Genomic DNA, 21,902 nt, shown 5'->3' with positions numbered 1-21,902 from the left:
AAAGTAGGCTTGTGAAGATAGGTGGCCTTCAGTGGGATTTTAAAATGTGCTTTTGTTTTTTGGATTTTTGGTGTTTGGACAGAATTTGGGGGCATTGGAGGTGGTATGAAAGTGTTGAGTTATTTGATTCAAAATACCCTCTTTCATTCCCTTTTGTTGCACCACTGAATTATACTCACCCTCAAACTGCACACACAGAGTACTGAGGGGAAGTCACTTCTAATTCACGGACCCTCCCTGCCTGGCACCTCCCCCGCAGAGTCACCACCCTATCCCTCTTCATATCCAAGTGAGACTCCTTCAGTGAGGGTTGCATGAGTACCATTTCCAATTGCCCACCTTAACTCAAGCCAAGCCAGTTTCATGGCGGATGGGCAAAGAAATGAGAGGCAGGGGTCTCTGCCAATTCTATGGGGTGCCCACCCAACCACCCAGCAAACCACAGAAACATTCCATTTGGCCATGGGTGGACTGACTGCAGGTTTTAGGGCTAAGTTAGTATGGCGTCAGCCAAATCCAGGAGTGTGTTGCACCAGAGTGGTGTGTGGGTGAATCCTCAGGCATCCCGCAGGTGTGGGAGCTGGTTATGTGAGATGGGTGTGGGCTACATGCTGAGGGATGAGAGGAAGGTGCACGGAGGGTGGGTGAGGTCAGAGGTGGGCGAGGGTGGAGGTGAGGAATGAGGCCCCAGCCGAGGTTGGACATAGTAGTTAAACCAGTGGTTTGGAATCATTTTTGGGTCATGGCCTCCTTTGAGAATCTGATATATGCTAAGGAAAGAATGGACACACACACACACGCACATGCTCACACACACACACACACACACACACACATAAACCCACAAATTCTGCATATTGTGTCAGGGGTTCCCAGAACTCGGGAAATTCATCCAAGGACTGGAATTAAGAATCTCTGGTCTGGTCTAGTTCACAGGGACTTGTCAGAAACAAATCCTAAAGCTGCATTAAGAGCTTGAGGATATTTATGTATTCTAGAGTGAAAGAGATTTAGAAAGGTTTGCAGGTTCAGGAATTAAATTCCAAAGTCCACTTTTTCCATTAATTTTTTTTTCTAGTTTTTATTTTGAAAATTTTCAAACTGTACCAAAAAGTTGCAAGCTCATGTACTCTTCAACTACATCCACTAATTATCAAAATTTTCCCCCAGTTCCTCCTCAGTCTATGCATCCTTATGCCCTCAGAAACCCACATTTTTCTGGAGAACAATTTGAGACTAAGTTGCAAATATTGATTCTTCATCTCTACACACTTGGCATTTAACTCCTAAAATTATGGGATTCTCCTGCATAACTAAATACAATGATCATACTCACAAAATTTAACATTGATACAATATAACATTGTGTAATATACATTAACATTGTGTAATATACATCCTATATTCAAATTTCCCCTGCAGTACCCTTCTATTAGGTTGGTGCAAAAGTAATTGTGGTTTTCGCCATTACTTTCAATTGAATTTCAATAACTTTTGCGCCAGCCCAATATGAGCTGTATTCTTTCTCTTTCCCTCCTTTCCTTTCTACTTTAAAAAAAATCCAGACTCTAATTCAGAATCATACACTTCATCTAGTTATATCTCTCAGTCTTCAGTAATCAAGAATACGAATCCAGGGTTTCGTTTGGTTTTGTTTCTCCTAGTGACATTGACATTTTTGAAGAACCCAGGCTAGCTGTTTGGCAGAATGTCGCCCAGCTTGGATTTTCTGATGGTGTCCTTATTATTAGATTCAGGTTAAATGTTTTGGCAGGAGTACCACATGGGGGAGGTGTCCCTTCTCAGTGCATCACATCAGAGGATCAGTTGGTTCCCTACTGATGAGAAGTTTGGACCATGGGTAAGGTGGTGACCTCGCTTCCCCTTGGTAATTCCTAAGTCATCTGTGGGGTAGCACTGTATTCACTGAAGATCTCTGACTGCGGCAAATGCTGGGAGAGTCAGTGGTGAGCGCCCACACTCTGTCCTTGCTCTTGTGCTGTTTTTACAAGGGAGGGGACAGACAATAAACCAGGAAACAAATAATGACAAGATATGCAGTTTTATGAAGGATGTGGATAGGGTGCTGAGATAGAGAAGTATCAACTCTAGAGAAAGTGATCTTTAAGGTGAGACTTGAGCTGGGGGCATGCCTGTAGTCCCAAATCCTCGGGAGGCTGAGGTGGGAAGATCGTTTGAGCCCAGGAGTTCTGGGCTGTAGTACGCAATGCCAATCAGGTGTCCACACTAAGTTTGGCATCAACTATGATGACCTCCTGGGGCTGGGGGACCACGGTTGCCAGGTGGCAAACAGCACGTCAAAACTCCCGTGTGGATCAGTAGTGGGATCACGCCTGTGAATAGCCACCGCACTCCAGCCTGGGCAATATAGAGACACCCTATTTCTAAAAAAATACTACTAATAAAGAAAAAGGTGAAATTTGAATAGGAAAAAGGAGTTGCCCTTGGGAAGGTGGCATGGAGGAGTCAGGGGTGGCTCCTAGTTAAGCTTGGAGGATGGAAGGAACCAAAAGATGGATGCACGGTGGTCTCAGGGAGGGACGAATGATCAGAGAAAGGCCCTGGGCCTGGGAATAATCATATTGAACACATAGTATCTTAATAGTGAACACCATCCTAAGTGTTTCACATGGTTTACCTTGTTTAATTCTCCTTGCAGCCCTGTGAAGTGAGTGTTATTACTGGTTTTATGCTGTAGCATCTGTGACACAGAGAGGTTGCGTAATTGCCCTAAGGTCACACAGCTTCTAAGTAGCAGCGCTGGATAGATCTGACTCCACAGACTGTGCTCTTAGCTGTGTCAAGGAGGAAGGCCCAGGGTTTCATCCAGAAAACAGAATGTGAAAAAGGACTGGAATGAAAGCAACCTGTACTGGGTGCAGAGGTGCTGTCGACAAAGGATGAGGGATGGGAAAGGAAGACAGAATAAAGGCCTAGAAGATCAAAGGAGAAGGGTGTTCAGGGCTGCAGGCAGCACTGGAAGCCAGGCCAGCTCAGCTGACCGCCTACTCTCGGTACATCCCCAACCCCAGCCTGTCCCTTCAGGTCGGATTTGCAATTCTCCTGCTCTCCCTCCTCCTAAACGCAAACCAGAGATTTACACTCTCAAAGTCTCTCCCCACAAATGACTTATTAATCACAAAGGGAAAAATTGTAACTTTGCAGTAGCACAACCTGGCCAACGCCAGCTTAACCAAGTGACTAAAGTGGATATTCAGGGAAGGCTCTGGAAGGGCATTTGGGAGAAGTGTAGAAAGGTTTTGTGAGGAGGACTCTGAATGACGGGGGTAGGAAGCCTTGGGGACTGAGGAGTCTACCCTAACAGGGCAGGGTCCAGAGAGGGAGCGGGGTATGTCTCGGGGGAAGGGAGAAGTATTGAGGTGGGGGAGGTTCTGAGGTTTGAGTGAGGCCCTGGGGAGGGACTTGACAGTTTGGGTGACAGGAGGGTCAGAATAGGGTCAGTATGGGAGGTGTTGGGTGGGTAAAAGCTGGGTGAGTGCAGGGCTGGGGGTAGGGTCTCCAAGGACAGTGAAAGAGTCGGGACTCGCGGGCGAGGGCTCTAGGGCAACGGCCAGTGGAAGGGGGGCTCCTGTGGCATGAAGTCAGGCCAGCCCGAGGGTGAGGCGATTTGGACAGTCCGACCTGTGGCGGGCGGGAGGGCGAGGGTGGCGGAGGGCGCGAGGTAGGCGGTGGGGCGTGCCGGGGCGGGGCCAGGGCGGGGCCGGCACCGCCCGGCGGGTCCCCCCGCGCTCCAGGGGGCGCTGTGAGCCTGGGCGGCCCCAGGCCGGGCGGCGGCCGCTCCCAGTGAGCGCGGCCCCTTTTCCGGGTTTCCTCCGCCTCCTCCTCCTCTCCTCCTTCTTCTCCGCTGCCGCCGCCGCTGCCCCTTTCCCGGCCGGTGGCTGCCGCTGCCGGTGCCGCCGCCGCCGCCTCCTGGGGGCCGCGAGCCGAGCGGAGACCGCCGCGGAGCGCGAGCGCCGCCCGCCCCGCCGCCCCACCGGCCGCTCCAGGGCCCGGCCGGCTCGGCCGGCGCCCCCCGCGCCCCCAGCCCGCCCGCCCCCGCGGGCCCGGCCTGGCGCGGCCGCCCGCCGCCGCGCTCCTCCTCCTCCTCCTCCAGTGCCCGGCGGCCCGCTGCCTCCTCCGCCCGCCGCCCCGCGTCCCCCGCCGCGCCGCCGCCGCCACCCTCTGCGCCCCGCGCCGCCCCCCGGTCCCGCCCGCCATGCCTGGCCCGGCCGCGGGCAGCAGGGCCCGGGTCTACGCCGAGGTGAACAGCCTGAGGAGCCGCGAGTACTGGGACTACGAGGCTCACGTCCCAAGCTGGGGGTAAAGCCGCCGCCGCCCCCCGCCGGGCCCGCTGACCCCTGCCCCCGCCCGGCCACCCCCTGCGAACCGCACTCGGGCCGGGTGGTGTCTCCCGCCGACCCCTCCGCGGGCTCACAGGGAAGCAGAGGTCCCGCTCTCGCACATGTCCTCATGTTCCTCTTCCCTCTCCTTTACCCCCGTTTCGTCCCTTTCTCCCCGCTTTGCGCACCCCTTTCCCCCAAGGAATGCTTTTTTACTCGGGGAGACTTGTGGGGTCCAGGGATCGACGCCGGGTGGAAGTGAGGGAGCAGCCCTTCCTCACACTTCTGGGTTTCCACTGGGGTGGGAAGTCAACAGCTGTCCTTTGGAGCTATTAAAATGCCCTGCCTTTTAGGTTTTCTGAGATGAGGTGGTGGAAGGAAATTTTTTAAAGACGTCCAGATTTTTAAAACAGGCACTCTCTACCTTCAAGATGTGAAACGGGAAGCAGGTGCTGGGGAGCCGCGGGGCACAGGGGGCACCCTCTAGGCCTTCAGGACGGGTGCTTTGCTCGCCCCTCTGGATTGGCTCAGAGCGTTGCCTTCCTGCCCCATCTTCCCAAGTTGGGAGAGACCAATTAGGTTAGGAGCTCTGCAGAGTGAAGGGAGCCAAGATTACGTCGTGGCTTTCATTTAGGGAATGAGTTGTGACGTGATGTATAGACACTTCCAAGTGTTTGCCTGGTGGAAGCGGCTGAATGACGTGTACAGTGGGCATAGGCTTGGTTAACCCCCAGTCCTGGCATTTATGTGTGTCTCTTCCTTTTACAGTAATCAAGATGATTACCAACTGGTTCGAAAACTTGGTCGGGGAAAATATAGTGAAGTATTTGAGGCCATTAATATCACCAACAATGAGAGAGTGGTTGTAAAAATCCTGAAGGTGAGTGTCCTATGAGTGGTATGTAACATTTTTCTCCCCACAGGGCAAAAGGTTGTAAGGTACCCCAGTCACATTCTATAATGGGCAATGCAAGCTTGAATTTAATTTAATTTATTTGTTTAGAGTCAGAGTCTCACTCTGTCACCCAGGCTGGAGTGCAGATCATAGTTCACTGCAGCCTTCAACTCCTGGGCTCAAGTGATCCATCTCAGCCTCCCAAGTAGCTGGGACTACAGGTGAATGCCACCACGCCCAGCTATTTTTAAAATTTTTTTGTAGAGTCAGGGTCTGGTCATGTTGCTCAGGCTGGTCTTAAACTCCTGAGCTCAAGCAGTCCTCCAAAAGGACTCCTTGCAGGCCTCCTATAGTTGCTGGGATTAGAGGCGTGAGCCACTGTGCCCAGCCCACGCTCAAATTTTATTTATCTGATGTCCCTTCATTACTTCTTTTTCCACCCCATTTTCCTGTGAACTTTCAAGAAAATGTGCAGACATCACAAATCTAAGTTCAATTCTAAGTTCAGTAAAGTGTTTGTTCTAAAATGTAAATTCCCTAAAGCAAAAATTCCAAAAGGGCTCCATTTGTTAGAAAATAAATAGGTATTCAAAAGACAGAAAAGCCATTCTCAATTTAAGGGCTCCCTGAGCACTGTGTTTGTTACTCTTGGTGCGTGTTCTATGTTATTCCAGAAAGAAAGTTGGAAAAAATTGGAGCGACTTCAGAAATGTATTTCAAGCCCAAGTGGAAGGAAATTCTTTAGCGGATAATCACTTGTTTTTTTCCTTTGGCAGTAAAGTTTCAGGTGGGATGGATATAGTGCACCAGTAGTGCTGAGAAGCCTTGTTGGGAAGCCAGAGAGCCATTGTTGCTCATCAGCTAGTAAAAATGTGGAAGAGTTCATGTATAATTACTAAAGTAATAATTGGAACAAAACTATCTTAATACATGGTTTAGCAATGAGTTTAATAATGATACGCCTTTTGTTATCTATTTGATGAAGATGATTTTAATGAGCATGAAGGGTCGGCTAAGTTTTCCTTCTGGTAACTGATTGTGTAGCTTTAATAATGTTTTATAGGGTATAGTAAAAAGTAGTTCTTAGAATCTGTGATGGGTCCTCGTTATTGCCAGATCATTTCATGTGGGTACATGTCATTTAGTGAGAGATTGAGAAGACGGAAGAGTGATGTAAGCACTTTGCATACATGTGATTTCCAGTGTGGCCCTTTTGCAGAGGTTCTGTGGACTAAGAATGTGGTATTGAAAAGCTGTTTATGTGTGTTAGGGCAGCTGGTATAGGTAATCCCTGTTTAATGTGAGGGGTCAGGCTTATGCTTTCTGGTAACCATCTTTCAGAAAAAATGATTAACTCCATCACTCAAAACATCCTAGCCTAGTGATGAAGGAGCAGAATTGCAGTAAAGAGAAATAGACAAAGTTATTTGTGTTCTCAGACACACTGGGGCTGAGAAGTGAGGAACTGATGTTGAAGATACTGAGTGTGACTCCTCTCTTCCCTGAATATGAATTGCATTTATGAAGTCACAAGGTGGTTTGTTTGTTTTTTTAAGTCACAGGGAAATTACCTTAGAAAGCCATACATTAGCTTTATGTATATAAGCATAAGTTTTCAATAAGCTGCTTCAAATCTAAGAAATAAGCAAAACGTAAATTAAAATTAGGAATATCCATATTCCACTGCTGTATATTCAGAAGAATGAATTGCTGACTCTAAAGCAATTCCAGAAAAATGTCTGAACTTCTGTGCTATGGCAGCATTTTTAGAGTAAGTGTACGATTTTCTGTGGTGCTTTTTTTTTTTTAAAGGAACAGCATTCAGGTGTATGTATAAATACCAGCATGTTCATTTAGGAGAGCATCACATTGCTGCTTCATCATCCAAAGAGCTTCATAGGCTCTAGCTTTCCCCCTATTCTAAAGATTCTTGGCATATGTTAGGAAACCCAGTATGTAAGCTGCTGCAGGTTATCTTTACAAATGGGAGACCTAGGCACAAAGGAACCTACCTAGTGTCATTATGTTGAATGACCATTAGCCAGAACTCCTGTTTCCTATTTCTTCATATCTCTTACTGTTCATTTTAGCATTGGATTGTAGGATCTGAACGTTGAGCACAGGAACAGGTACCAGTGTCCTGGAATCAGACTTGGGAGGCCCCTAGTTAATGAAATGTTTCTTGTTTCTTCTTGACGTTGTTTGTTTTCACAGTGCAGCCTAAACCGCTAGTGAAAACTAGACTCACTTCTTTATGTTTTTTAAAGCCCAGTGGCATTTCTATCCAGGTTTTGTTCCTGTCTGAAGGATGGGGTAATATATCACTAATGGCATTATTGTGGTTTTCTTGTTTTGTGAATTAAAAGTATTACTTTTTAAAAAGAACAGGGGAACAGGGTCTTTAGCCAAAGTTGTGTTTCTTTATTCAAATAAGTTGAAGTTATGACTAATAGCTACTATTGTGGTGCTTGGTCGTAGGAAATTAGGTCCTTAACAGACTACCTGCTGCTCATAACTTGGAAGAATCTAGAACAGCCTTCCTTTTTGTATAAGCTGTATTTTAGCTGCAGGATTGTATTATGCGCACAGTGACCAAGATAGAGGGTGCCTTTCTTGAGGACAGGCGGTCTTTCTTTTGTAGTCAGTAACGTTTCGTATCAGTTCTTTGCAATATGTGAGAACGGGTGGATGATGAGTGACTACAGAGGAATTTTATATCATTTAATTTGCATTAGTAGATTTCCAGGTATTGATCAAAAAATGAGCTACTAAGAAGTTTTAGGAATTTAGAAACTGGTGAGCAAAATTTTACTGTCTGTCCCCAAGTGGTATTCTGTGGCTAAAATCTTAAAACTTTCCAATCAATAGAGAGGTTGTATCTTTTTTTGACAAATTGTTTTGAGGAGGAGAGAAAAAGGAGGAGGAAAATGGTAAGAGTTTATATGGCAGGGCAGAAAGCTACATTAGTGCCAAAAGTTTCATCTTTTGATTTTGAAAAAATCAATTCTTCATTTCCTTTGTAGTACCTCTTAGAAAAGTGTACACAGAAGTAAAAGTGGCCACCTTTGACAACTTTTAGTATTTTATGAACACTGCCTGTGTGTGTAGATTTCAGTACTTCTTGGGGTCCTTGGGATCTTTCAAATTAAAGTGCTATTTCTTGAATAAAAGTTAAGAGCAACACTATTTTTAAAAAACAGCATTTTGAACCAGTGCTAAAATGACTTGGAAATTCCCATATAAGGCTTCCTCTTAGAGGTCTTATTTTGTAAACAGATTGACTATCCATTTTCCCCCAGATATTAATTATTTAGCTTTAAACAAAGGATGGCGGTATTAAAATTTTGCTTTTTAAGCATGTTTAGCATATTTGCAGATATTTTTTAAGTTCTGTGTTGTCAGTAGGTAGTGTTAAAAAGGATGGGCATTGGTTATACATCTTTGTTAGTAGCTTCATCGTGAGTTGGTGATCTTTATATTATATCAGAATGGTGCTTTCCTCTTTATTTCCTCTTTACTTCTCCTGTGGTAAGTTTTTTACCCTCCTAAATTTAGGCGTGTGTATGAAGACATCTTCCTGAAACAACACATTAGTGGTATTCGGCTAAGTTTTTGGTACATTCTAATTTTCACTAATGTCTCATGGTATAAAAGTAGTGAAAACAGTATTACTAAAGTATTGCTAACATTAAAAATAATGTTAAAAATTGTATGTGAACTAGGCTGTTTCCAGCATTGTAGTGGGGAGTCACAGATTAAGAGTGCAGTTAACCTGTGTCAAACAGAATCGCAGAATGCGGGCACTTAGAAACCATTAGAACCCAGGCCCTTTTTACAAATCAACCAAGACCCAGAGAAAGGATGTATACGCTCAGCGTCATGTAGTCAGGGATTGGAAGCACTCTGTGTAGGACGCTGTGTACCTGTCCTGAAGTCTTGGTAGATGCAAGGAGCATAATTAGGACATTAGCTGGGATGTTTGAATTTGTGATGTACTGATCTGTACTGGAAGAATTGAGGAGCACTCACCAGGAGTCAAATGGAGTTACTTCGTTTCTAATGATTTTTGGAGTTATTTTTCTCAAAGGAAGTGTTTGACTTTGGTAAGTTGCTAGTTGAAGTGTGGAATCCAAGAGTCCTAGAGGGCTGTAGGGACCCAGGCAGGCGTTGTCTATGGTTAGTATCCACAGCAGCATGTTTAATGCTTAAATAAAATGCTACTTTATTCTCTTGAAGCCTCAATAAATAGTGTTTTTATGCTTTTTTTTTTTTTTTTTTTAACCCATAGAGTTCCTCCAAGTCTCAGCATGATCACTTGGCAGATTTGGAGATTAATAGTTTAATAGTTTTATCCCTTTAATATATGAGTTTATTTGAGAGCAAACCACGTGTGAAAAGAATACCTTGATATAGTGTGCCCATTTTCATGTATAAAGCAGGGCTCCAGATAGTTTCTAGAGTTTAATTTCAGGATCTGCCATCTCATCATCAGGGTGGTGTAGTGTAAGAAGTGCTGTAAATGAGAGGGCAGAAGGCTTGAGTTCCAGAACTAGCTTCTTCATTGATACCCACTTGACTGTTTTCTCATCTATGAAATAAGCATACATTTCCTGCTTAAGTCACAGGGTTGTTAGGAAAGTCAGATAAACTGTAGACAGATAGGTAGAGAGATTGATTGTCATGTTTTACTTATCTACAAAATGCTTTTCTTTCCTGAGAGAGTATGGCCTAGGAAGTGGTCTGCCTGGTTTCAGGTGTTAGTTCCAACTGTAGATGCTCTGTGACGTCGAACAATTACTTCTCTGTGCCTTGGTGTCCTTCCTCAAGTAAAACTGTTAATAGTGCTCATCTAAGATGATTAAATGTGCTTAAAACAGTGCCTGGCCTGAGAGATCAATAAAGTATAGTGGTAATAACAATATTACATTTGGGTCATGCGAGTGATTTTAGAGGCAGAAACAATAGTAGAAAGGGTTATAGTGTTCTCCTGATGAGATTCAAAGGGTCTGCTCTATGCCTTGCCTTTAAAAAAAAAAATTGTGTGAAAATACATATAACATAGGGTAGGCACGGTGCCTCACATCTGTAATCCCAGCCCTTTGGTAGGCCGAGGCAGGCGGATCACCTGAGGTCAGGAGTTCGAGACCAGCCTGGCCAACCTGGTGTAACTCCGTCTCTACTAAAAATACAAAAAATTAGCTGGGCATCGTGGCGGGCGCCTGTAATCCCAGCTACTCAGGAAGCTAAGGCAGGAGAATCGCTTGAACCTGGGAGGCAGAGGTTGCAGTTGGCCGAGATTGCACCATTGCACTCCAGCCTGGGCAACAAGAGTGAAACTCGTCTAAAAAAAATAATATAACATAAAATTTACCATCTTAACCATTCTTAAGTGTGCAGTTCAGTGGGTAATGTTGTGCAACCATCACTACCATCCATCTCCATAACTCTTCATCTTGTAAGATGGAAACTATCCATTAAACAATAACTACCTATTTCTCCCTTCCCCATTTCCTGGCAACAACCATCTTACTGTTTCTATGAATTTGACTACTCCAGGTACCTCATAGAAGTGGAATTGTACAGTATTTATCCTTTTGTGGCTGTATGATTTTGCACAGCATAATGTCCTCCAGGTTTATCACGGTTGCATGCGTCAGAATTTCCTTCCACTTTAAGGCTACGTAATTTTCCATTGTATGTATATACCACATTTTGTTAGCCATTCATCCATCAGTGGATGGGTTGCTTCCATGTTTTAGCTATTGTGAATAATGCTGCTTTGAATGTGAGTGTACAAATATCTCCTGAAGACCCTGCTTCACTTCTTTTGGGTATAGACCAAGAAGTGGAATTGCTGGATCATAAGGTAATTCTATGTTTAATGTTTTGAGGAACTTTCCATAGTGGCTATACCATTTTACATTCTGACTGCAGTGTACAAGTGTGGCTGTTTCTCCACATCCTCGCCAACGCTTCTTTTCTGTTTTTTTTGATAGCAGCTATCCTGACTTGGGTGAGGTAGTATCTGATTATCATTTTGAATTTATGCCTTGTCTTTTAAAATAATTTTTAACTCCTGAGAGTAAACAATTACCCTCAAGGAGTAGATCATGTAATTGGGGTGATGAAACTTGAAAGAGGAAAAGTTTTCTGTGATGAAATAACATTGCTCAGATAATATTTTTATTTAGGTCAAGTGCAGTGGGTTTTAGGGATGCCACCAGGGTAGTGAATTACATGCCATCATCCAGGCTGAACTTTCTTTTTACTCTGTCCTTCTGCATTCCTGGCAACCATTGTTCATTGCAGGTGATGAATTTAATATCTTGGTGGAGCAGTTGTTAGTTTGGTAGTAGAGTAAAAGTAACCCCAAATTTCAGAGCTAGGAACTGTAGATATGTTCCTGCCTGTCTTGAATTTGTCAGTTCAGTTGTTCTTTTTTTCACCACTTTGTCTATTAGACTTCAAGTTAACAAAAAATTTTTTTTATTGGTTTGGACAATAGCTAAACTGATTGAGTTTGAATCTTTTAAACAGTCTCTGAATTGGAATAAATGAACCCCAGATGGAGACTTTTTCTAGCATGCAGAGTGAAATTGTGAGATCGTTGTGGAAATATATGTATTTTCTCCATTTTGTGTAACTGGTGGTGAACGGCTACAGGCTCTGGACAGGAGAGTCAAGGCATCCTTATTTCTGTAAAACTAGGTTTATTTTCCTTAGGATACCAACAATCCTCCCTTATAAATCCTAACTTTTTATCTCTGATTCACATTAAAAGGATCACTTTCAGCTCCTCAGAGCTCATTGGTTTAGTTTCTCGAGCATCTCTCCAGTTCAGAGGAATAAACTGAGGCTGAAGGGATCTACCTGTAGCTTAGTTTTTGATGGTTTGGAGGGAAGTGTCCTGGACTGTGGGTCTGTCACCTTCCTTTTTTATCATTTCTTGGTCTTTTGTCAGCATGTGAGGACTCTAGCTGCCTTTGTGACTTGGGACTCCTTTGTGCCACCTTCAGAGTTGCCCTGCTATTCCCAGTCTCTAGTTTGGGAAGTTTAAGTTAGACACCTGGTGGGCAGCAAAATATGCTTCAGTTGCTATGCCAGATACCTTTAGATGTATTGAGAGATAGGGTCATCTTAACTGGGTTGTCCAGGCCTGACCTGTTGCTGAATAACCGGAGAGCAATGCAAGACTTTACATGGGGCAGCGTCATAAAGGCAACTAATGGGTTGTCCCTGTAAGGAGTTAGGAGTACTGTTAGGATTAGAGGGTTTTTGGTGGATATAGGCCTCTGGCTGCGGGTTTTTTTCCTCTCTGTTACCGCTCTTAAAAATCTATAGCTGCTTTCCAGTATTGGATGACAAATCTAGAATTTTCTTACATTGAAAGGCATTGACTAAACTGGTAGCATTGGCTGAATTTATAAGTATAAGATAGCCAGCTTTGGCCGGGCGCAGTCGCTCACGCCTGTAATCCCAGCACTTTTGGAGGCTGAGGCAGGGGGGATCACCTGAGGTCAGGAGGAGATCACCCTGGCCAACATGGTGAAACCCCGTCTCTACTAAAAATACAAAAAAATTAGCTGGGCTTGGGGGCGCACACCTGTAGTCCCAGCTACTTGGGAGGCTGAGGCAGGAGAATTGTTTGAACCTGTGAGGCGGAGGGTGCAGTGAGCTGAGATTGCGCCACTGTGCTCCAGCCTGGGCCACGGAGTGAGACTCCGTCTCAAAAAAAAAAAAAAAAAAAAGCCAGTTTTTATGTTTCTTTTAACTTCTTAACATAATTTTGGACTTAAAAAAAGTTGCAGGAATTCCCATATCTGTTTCACCCAGACTCCTCAAATGTTAACATTTGCTTTATCCTTCTCTTTCTCTCTCATATACACACACATATATGTACATATATACACACCTATATAATAACATTTATGTTGTGTATTTCTTCCTGACGTGCTTGAGAGTAAATCATAGTCATCCCTAAATACTTCGGTATGCATTTCCTAAAAATAGAATTTCTTACATAACCCTACAATGCCATAATAAAAAATTAGAAGATAACCATTGATGCATTGCTGTTAGCTAATCTACAGCTCTCATTCACATTTGCCAGCTATCCTTATAATGTTCTTTATAGCAAAGGAAAATCCCAGATTACATGATTATATTCAGTTGTAGTCATGTGTTACATTCAGTTGTCACATTTTAAAAGTCTGAAACAGTTGCTCAGTTTGTTTCATGAATGGCATTGACATGTTTGATCTTACAGGCCAGTTATTTTGTAGTGTGTCCTTCCCTGGCTATTTTTTAATCGGATTGTACAGTGCTTTTTTTCCCCAAAGTTTCGAGCTCCCTCGTTAATGAAAAAGGGACTAAGGAGTAAGGTTTCTAAGTGGAGTTGGGGAACATACACAGCAGCCACATCTGCTCTCCTGGGAACCCTGGCACAGCGGGCGGAGAGCGGGTATCATCAGGGCAGCTGGCTCACAAGGACGCAGCGAGAGCCCAGCCTGTCAGTCGAGCCCCCTGTTATAGGTGATGCAAGTGCTCTTGTTTCATAGTCCTCTCCTTGTCTGTTTTGTTATGTGTTCAAAGCTGTATCTTAGTGACCAACAAAAGATGAAGGTTTCTCTGGCATGTGTGTATGTTATATTTTCCCCCTCCCCTCCCCTTCCCCACCCCACACACAGGCAAAAAAAGTCTTGCTTTATTATTTCTTGGCAAATCCATTGGCCTCTCTTTGCCTCTGCTATTATAACAGTGTCTCAGTGATAAAATACTCTTTTTTCCTTAGTTACGTTTCTCCCGTTAGCCACACTTGGGAAACAAAAGCACTGTGGCAAGAGTATAGCATGCAGTCAGACTGCCCAGCTTCCAGCTTTGATTCCTGCCCCTCTCTGCCGTGGGCTCTGTGATCTTGGGCAGATAGCTCACCTCTGCTACATAAGGACTTTGTGAGGATTCACAATGACTTATTAAATAATAAATTACTAAAAATATGAAAATAACACTATCATTTATTAGGTGCTTACTGTGTTCTGGTCACCATTCTGAGTGCCTTATAAAGCATACTTGATTATGATAGACTTACTTTTTCAGAACTGTTTCTATTCTTCAAACTCTTTAGCTCATTTAAGACAAGGAGTAATATGTATAATGAGAGTAATTATTTTTAAAGCCTTTAATCTTTCCAGCAGACTGAAAAGTTAGATAGAAGTGTTCAGTCACTGTTGTATCAGATTGATTTCTCCTTTCCTGATTCAACATTTCTTTCTTCAGGAATGGGATCTGTTGGGAAACATTAACTGGCTCTGTGCGGATTTCAGATTCTAGATATTAAGGAAATGGGAGTGGTGACAGGAAATGAGAGCCAGCAGCTGGGAAGCAAGTTTGTAACCTGATGTCAGTGAACTGGTCTTTCACTCCTGAAAGACAAAATTACATGTAACTCATTGGAAGAGCAGGTGTCTCACCATTTTGTTTCAGTTTTTCCATTTGTGAGTGCATGATATACAGCTGTTCAGAGCTATATTTTCCACTTGGCAGTTATCTAGTAAGCACAAGTTTTATTTTTAAAGTGTGATATGGGTATTCAAAATTTTTAAGTGCCCTCAATGTAACTACTTAAAGATCTTGACACATAAGCTGTATGAGTCTGTAAATTATTTAACTTAATGTTAAAGGTTCTTATGGGCAAGCCCATTCTATTTCAGTTTTTTCTCTTCAAATTTAGGCACACTCTTTAACACAACAGAATGTACAAGATAGCATACTATCCATCTGATTGGCTAACATTGTTTTAAAGTTTTATTTATTACTTCAAAAGGAGTCTCACTTCTGATTACTCTTGTGTATTTAAGCCAGTGAAGAAAAAGAAGATAAAACGAGAGGTTAAGATTCTGGAGAACCTTCGTGGTGGAACAAATATCATTAAGCTGATTGACACTGTAAAGGACCCCGTGGTAGGTGCCAAATGGTTGGGGGAGTATACTAGTAGACTGGGGTGTGGATATGGGGGGTTGTTTAACACACAGAACCTCACGTAATGATACAGTGGGGGTGGTGGTGTTTGTCTTAACTACTGACTGGTTTGAAAACCAGAAAAAAGTCATGGTGGCCCAGTGATAAAACAGCTACCACCACTGCGATGGAACCTTAAAGTGTACAGAGAAAAATCCCTTTTCTGGGTTTGTACTTCACTATTTTGATTCAGCCCACAAATGTTTGCTGAATGTCTCCTTTAAGCCCCAGCCTTTTTCCAGTTTTGAAAGTTCGTTACTGCCAATTTGTGTTACTTTACCTCATTTAAGTAAGCATGACATTTGAAAATCTGGGTTTACACAAGGAAAGAATGAATATCTCCACGTGGACGCCTGGCATAAAGGTCTGAGCAGGTCCCAGCTCCACTGACCCTTTGAAGAAGTCTTCTTCTTTCCCTTAAATCAGCATATGCCATTAGGGCTCACGTTGCATATGTAGATAGACTAAAATATTTTTGTCAGTGCTTAGTTTGTAGCCATTTTAAATGTGCTGTTTAATTTTGTTTTCTCTCCCTAGGGAGTAACTTAACCTTAGGTGTTTTTGATTAGCTAAGGTTGGAGACACCTCACCTCCCCACTTTTGTACCCCTTCTTGTCCCGTTGCCGTTCTCCACCTGCTCTACCTCAGATATTTCCCTGTTATCCTCCCACGATAGTTTTGTTTATTAAAGAAATAGGTTTTTGCTTCTGGCTGCTAAAGACATCCTGATAATAATATAATAGCTAACATGCATTGAGTGCTTACTATGTGCTGGGCACATTCCAAGTGCCCAACTGTGCCATGTCACTCACATGTCTTCACAACAGCCCATTGGGGTGGGTGGGTACCATTTATTGTTTACATTGTACAGATGAGAAAACCGTAGTTTGCAGAGGTGAAAAAATTCACTCAAGATTACACAGTATTGTTGAAGCGTAAGGAAAGTTTTTCCTTCTGGACCCTGAGAAGACTGAGAAAGGAAGGGATGGTTGTATACCAGATTGTAACTAATTGGCCTTTAAGATATCCTGTCCTTTTAGCACAAATTGATTTTATAATGACTAGTTCTGGACTGCCTCATGTTTGAAAATGGGCTACATTAGAAATGAGTACCCATTGAAAAATGAGCACCATGTAAAAATAGGAATTTCAGAATAATTTTTAAAATGTGAGTCAGTATGTGGTATACCAGGAGCATCTTTGTTTTGCTTTTTCTTTAAGTTAGCAGAACTTAATTTGTTAAAGTATGTGTATGTTTTACATGATATGTAAGACAAGTAAGTTGAAGATGACAAAAATCAACAGGGCCCCCTTGTCTATTAGAAGGTCAGGCTTACTCCACAGCCTGTAGAGAGAAGTGGTAATATTGATGAAACCCTTACAGCTTTGGGCTGGTGAAGAATTTTTAATCATGGTTGCTACTGGGGCTGCTGTTTGGACTCTTGAGTTGTCCTCGCAGAGATCTGCATGCTGCCCTGTGGCCTGTTTCCTAGGTAACTTTCACATGGTTCTTGAGCAAAAGATTTCTAGGTGATTTTTTTTTCTATAACCCCTTAAGTCCCTACTTTCTCCCAATTTTGAAAGCTTATTACTGCCAATTAGCGTTATTTTACTTCAATTAAGGAATCCTGTTATTTGAAAATCTAGATTTACATAAGATGATATTGAACATTTTTGTACTCATTGGATTAAAGATTATAGTGCTTTAAAAATACTTGATTATATATGAGTTTTTAGGAACAGGTCTGCTTGATGAGACAATCTTTAATGGTCTCTAGCCAAGGCAATAATATTATAGTATAGCTTATTGATAATATCACGGATGGTTATATTTTCCTTTTGGACCCCCAAAAGACCTATGATACATTCCCACAACCTATGATAATTCTGTCAAGTGCAATTCTGGCTTGCTTAACTAAGATGAAAATGTGTCACTTTTTTTGTATATGGCAGACTGGAACACTGCAGGGTATAAATCCTCACATAACCTTTGAAGATTGGTTAAGGCCATTGGTAGGTTATTCGGAGAATACATTCCTCTTAAAACTTTTTATTATGAAATTTTCAACCATTTTCAAAAGTCAATGAAAAATGTAATGAACTTCCTTCACACACGACCCAACTTGAGCAGTTAATCAGCTGTGGCCGACCTTGTTTCACCTACACTCCCACCACTTCCCACCTCCCACTATGCCCAGTTATTTTGAAGCAAATTCTGGAAATCATAACATTTCAAGAGAATACTTTTCTTGACAGGCTGTCCCTGATGAGTGAATCCCTGTGTTATCTAAGTAGGATTTGGGGATGGGCCATTTTGGCAGAAGCAGATTACATTGATTATTGTTTGGGTACTTAAAAAGCATTAATATTCTCTTTTACAGTCAAAGACACCAGCTTTGGTATTTGAATATATCAATAATACAGATTTTAAGGTGCGTATGCTTTTCTTTCTGGCATGGGGTTAACGGGGTGAGGGGGAGCTGGTGATAAATACTGTGTACTCCAGAACCCAAGGGGCCAGGGCTGTCATTGGTGAGAGGAGGAAATAACAAATTGGGTTCCTTAAAGCATGAGTGCAGGATGCAGAAAGTGGCTAGGGTTCTTGCATTAGATGAAATTACTTAATCACCCTTTGCCTTGCCTACTCCAGGAGTAGCTGCTCGGCTGGGTCTAAAGCTAATGCCTCATCTGTAACACTCCTGTTTTAGACAGCATAGCTTTAGTTGTATGTTAACTTTGACTTTTGTACGAAATCTTACTTTGCCTAGGGGAAGGGATAGACTGATTCAACGCCCTTGTGAAAAGAAGCAATGCATTGGATTCAGTGCTGTCAAATAACGAGTGTGTGTTTGTGCACGTGACATACAAAGAAATGATTCAGAAAAACCAGAGTCAGTGCTTTAGAAGAGCCCTATCGGGTTTTTTACATTTTCTTATAAAGTAAATTATTTTAGACATTGAAGTGTTCTTTTAAAATCATGGTTTTAAACTCGTTTTTCACAAAATTTATTGTTCAAACATTAAAACCTTAATATCAAGTTTTTTGGGGTTAGGCGTACTAGACATGGTGGAAACCCTTTTTTAGTGTGTAATTTAAAAACCAATATACAAACAAAATAGTAGTGTTGATTTTCAGGGGCATTTGGAAGACTTGTAGTTGATTTTAACTCTGTCAGTGAATAAGAGACTTGTGATTTTGTTGTGACAGGAGCTAGAGACAAAACTAAATCAGCAGTTGAAAGATGTTGGTATCAGGACGGATGGTTCTGGATGAAAGTAAGAGAACCTTATTCTCACACTTCTTTTTTTTTTTTGAGATGGAGTTTCGCTCTTGTCACCCAGGCTGGAGTGCAGTGGTGTGATCTCGGCTCACTGCAACCTCTATCTCCCAGGTTCAAGCGATTCTCCTGCGTCAGCCTCCCAAGTAGCTGAGATTACAGGCATGCACTACTACCCCCAGCTATTTTTTTTTTTTTTTTTTTTTTTTTTTTTTTTTAAGTAGAGATGGGGTTTCACCATGTTGGCCAGGCTAGTCTCGAACTCCTGACCTCAGGTGATCCACCCGCCTCGGCCTCCCAGAGGGCTGGGATTATAGGTGTGAGCCACTATCACGCCCGGCCTAATTTTTCTTAATCACTCTAAAATGACTAAAACAAGGTTAATTAGTGAAAAGTAAGCAAAAGAAGATATTTTGACTTATAAAACAATAAGGAAGTTTTATGTGTAGTATAGCACTTCCCACATGTGACAGATTTTCTTGTTAATGTGACTCCTTACAGGTGAAATTAGCAGTGAACTCTGAAAAGCAGGGTGTAAATTTTTTCATTCAGTAGCATAACAGCGCTTAGCTGGTAGGGTACTATGCTGTTAGGTGTAGCTGATCCTATGAATCACCCAGGTTTATCCAGGTATATGTGAGTGGGAATGTGTGTGCATGTCTTAGAAAACCAGATGGGCTTTAATGAAACCAAATATTTTCCTAGTGCAAAAGTTGAAAGGCTTATCTGAATGGAACTTCGTAGTGTAATTCCCCAAGTTTTAAATGCCTGGGCTTCATTAATGAGTTTTTACCAATTGTCTAGCTACATGTGTAAAATTTCACCTCAGCATTTTGTGGGGTTTTTTTTGTTTTGTTTTTTTGAGATGGAGCCTCGCTCCGTCGCCTAGGCTGGAGTGCAATAGTGCGATCTCGGCTCACTGCAACCTCCCCCTCCCAGGTTCAATCAATTCTCCTGCTTCGGCCTCCCAAGTAGCTGGGACTACAGGCGTGCACCACCACACCTGGCTAATTTTTTTTTTATTTTTTTATTTTTTTATTTTTTTTTTGTATATTTAGTAGAAACGGGGTTTTACCATGTTAGCCAGGATGGTCTCGATGGCTTACCTCGTGATCCACCTGCCTTGGCCTCCCAAAGTGCTGGGATTACAGGCGTGAGCCACCGCGCCTAGCCCATTTTCTGTTTCTTAAAGTGACATCTGCTCTGTTGATTTAACAACTGCTGAAGATCAGTTAGTGGGAATTCTGATTTCTTAGAGAAGTTCTCTCTGGGATCTTAGCCCTCAAAGGGGGTGTTTCATACATTCTCTCGTAGCTTTCTTTAAAGGGATTATGGGAAATTAATGTTTTTTTGAAGCTTGTATATCTGAAGTCATTTTTATTTTGTCCTGCCAATTAATGTATTTGCTAGGGTATAGAATTTTAGGTTATAATTCATAATTTCCTTGATTTTGAAGAGATTGTTCCAGTATTACCACTGAAGCCATTCTAGTTTCATCTTATTTGACGGTTTTGTTTTTGTTTTTTTCCTCTGGAAGCTTTTAGGATTTTCTCATTTCCAGTCTTCTGAAATTTCACAATGACGTGCCTTCGTATGGGTCCCTTTTATCTTTTGTTCTGCATACTTGCTGGGCTTTTTCCCCTGTGTTTTGGAAAAATATTTTTAATGTTCTTTGATTTTTCTCCCCTTTCTTCTTTGTTCTCACTTTCCAGAACTCATTCAAATGTTAGACTTCACATCTTACAGCTCCATTTTGGTCTCGGAACTTTTTAAAATAGTATCCTGTTCTTTTATGTTTTATGTAATACCTTCTATTTTCTCACTAAGAATATTGTATTTTTTCCCTTCATACTTTTTCTCTATTTTTCTTTGTGTGTGAGTTTTTGTTATTTTGTTATTCTGTCTCTGAAATATCATGGTTTTTGAATGTCTGCTCATTGCTCTAAAGAACCATCAGCCCCTGTCTCAAGGATGCAGGCTTGGCTGCTGGTATCTTAGCCTCACGTTGAGGAGAACCATGGAGAGTGTTGTGCAGACTTCACCTAATTCTCCAGTTTTCAGTGTGGCATCTTATATTCATTTTCCTGTTTCCAGTGCACTCTGTTTCCTCTCTTAGACCAACATTGGAGGTCCCCTGTCCTGAACCTTTCTGAGGTTGTTCAGTTTGCAGCTGTTTGCTTTTGGCCCCGCTTTCGCTGTTGGCAGAGACATGTTTTCTAGCTTCACAATGTTGTTTCTCCTATCCTCTTAGTTCTTACGATTTAATCTCCCTGCTCCTTTTACGGTTATTTTAGAGGAGTTTCAGGTAGAGCAGAGGTGTTTGATCTGCCTTGTTTAACTGGAGGTCCCCTTCGAATGTTCAAGCCATGACATTTTAATCAAGAGATCATTAAATATCAGATGGCAGATGCGTATTTTTGAAGAGCAAATCATGGCAGGAAAATTATATTCTTTTCCAGATAGTGTGGCAGGCCACAAACAGAAAATCATTTAGTTCATTGTCGTGATGTCTTTAGTCTTTTTGTTTTGTCCTGTGTCCATCTTATTAGGAAAGTTTGTGTTTTTTGTCTTTTTTAATTTTAGTGTAAAGTATATTAATAACTGGTTTTAAGGTTATCACCCAGAGAGTGTTCGTCCCTCATTAATACCAGGGTACATTAACAGTGATGCAGCCCGCAGCCCATTCTTTTCAGTATTTTATATTTGTGCAATGGATTATAAATTTTGATCTATAATTTTATTTTGTCATAGGGTCCTTCTCTAAGTTTGTTATCAAGGTTATACTATATAAGATAGATTGGGTAGCTTTTCCTCTTCCTATTCTCTGAAAGTTTATTTAAGATAGGTATTATATGGGTAGATGTCTTTCAAGGATGGGAGGAAGACTTTGAACTATACTTTCCTTTTTAAAACATAGGTTAAAGTTTATCCCGGTTTTCTGTCTCTTCTTGAGTCTATTTGGATAATGTATATTTTATTCACTTTCAATTTGATTGACAAAGAATTCTCTTAGGACTTAAAAACTATACTGTTGACTGGTCACAAAAAAAAAAACTCTGGAGTATCTGTAGTTATCCTTTCCTTCACATTTTCAAGTAGTATTTGTGCCTTTACTCCTTTTGTTTTTAAATCAGTCTTGCTAGAGATCTGTCGTTAATCTTTTAAAAGAACCAGCTTTTTGGTTTTATTGCTCAGTTATTGTTTTTGTTTTTCTCTTTCTGCTCCTATCTTATTTTTCTTCTTCCTTCCTTCAACTTTATTGGGCTTTCAGTGGTTTTCTTCTTCATTTCTTGAGTTGAATTAAACTCATTGGATTCTGTTTCTCTTTTTCTTTTTTTTTTGAGACGGAGT

General features: G+C 42.1%; 2 protein-coding genes across 3 annotated transcripts in view; one reads left to right on the top strand and one right to left on the bottom strand.

Moving 5' to 3' along the window:
* Positions 1–4,965, bottom strand: part of CFAP263 (cilia and flagella associated protein 263) — an 86,857-nt gene extending 81,892 nt beyond the window's left edge. Inside the window, exon 1 of the mRNA XM_054455106.2 lies at positions 4,786–4,965. The gene's annotated coding sequence lies outside the window, so the exon portion shown is untranslated. The remainder of the gene's footprint in view (positions 1–4,785) is intronic.
* Positions 3,842–21,902, top strand: part of CSNK2A2 (casein kinase 2 alpha 2) — a 40,400-nt gene continuing 22,339 nt past the window's right edge. Inside the window, exons 1-4 of one of the 2 annotated variants that reach the window (XM_063654317.1) lie at positions 3,842–4,341; positions 5,130–5,241; positions 15,114–15,215; positions 17,655–17,705. In XM_063654317.1, coding sequence (XP_063510387.1) covers positions 4,238–4,341; positions 5,130–5,241; positions 15,114–15,215; positions 17,655–17,705 — 369 coding nt within the window. In that variant the 5' untranslated portion in view covers positions 3,842–4,237. The remainder of the gene's footprint in view (positions 4,342–5,129; positions 5,242–15,113; positions 15,216–17,654; positions 17,706–21,902) is intronic. The other variant, XM_054455108.2, reaches the window with a different exon arrangement.

This window comes from Pongo pygmaeus, chromosome 18 (assembly GCF_028885625.2).
Source record: "Pongo pygmaeus isolate AG05252 chromosome 18, NHGRI_mPonPyg2-v2.0_pri, whole genome shotgun sequence".
NCBI lineage: Eukaryota > Metazoa > Chordata > Mammalia > Primates > Hominidae > Pongo > Pongo pygmaeus.
The sequence above is the reverse complement of the archived record's forward strand: the minus strand, read 5'-3'. Positions and strand labels throughout refer to the sequence as shown.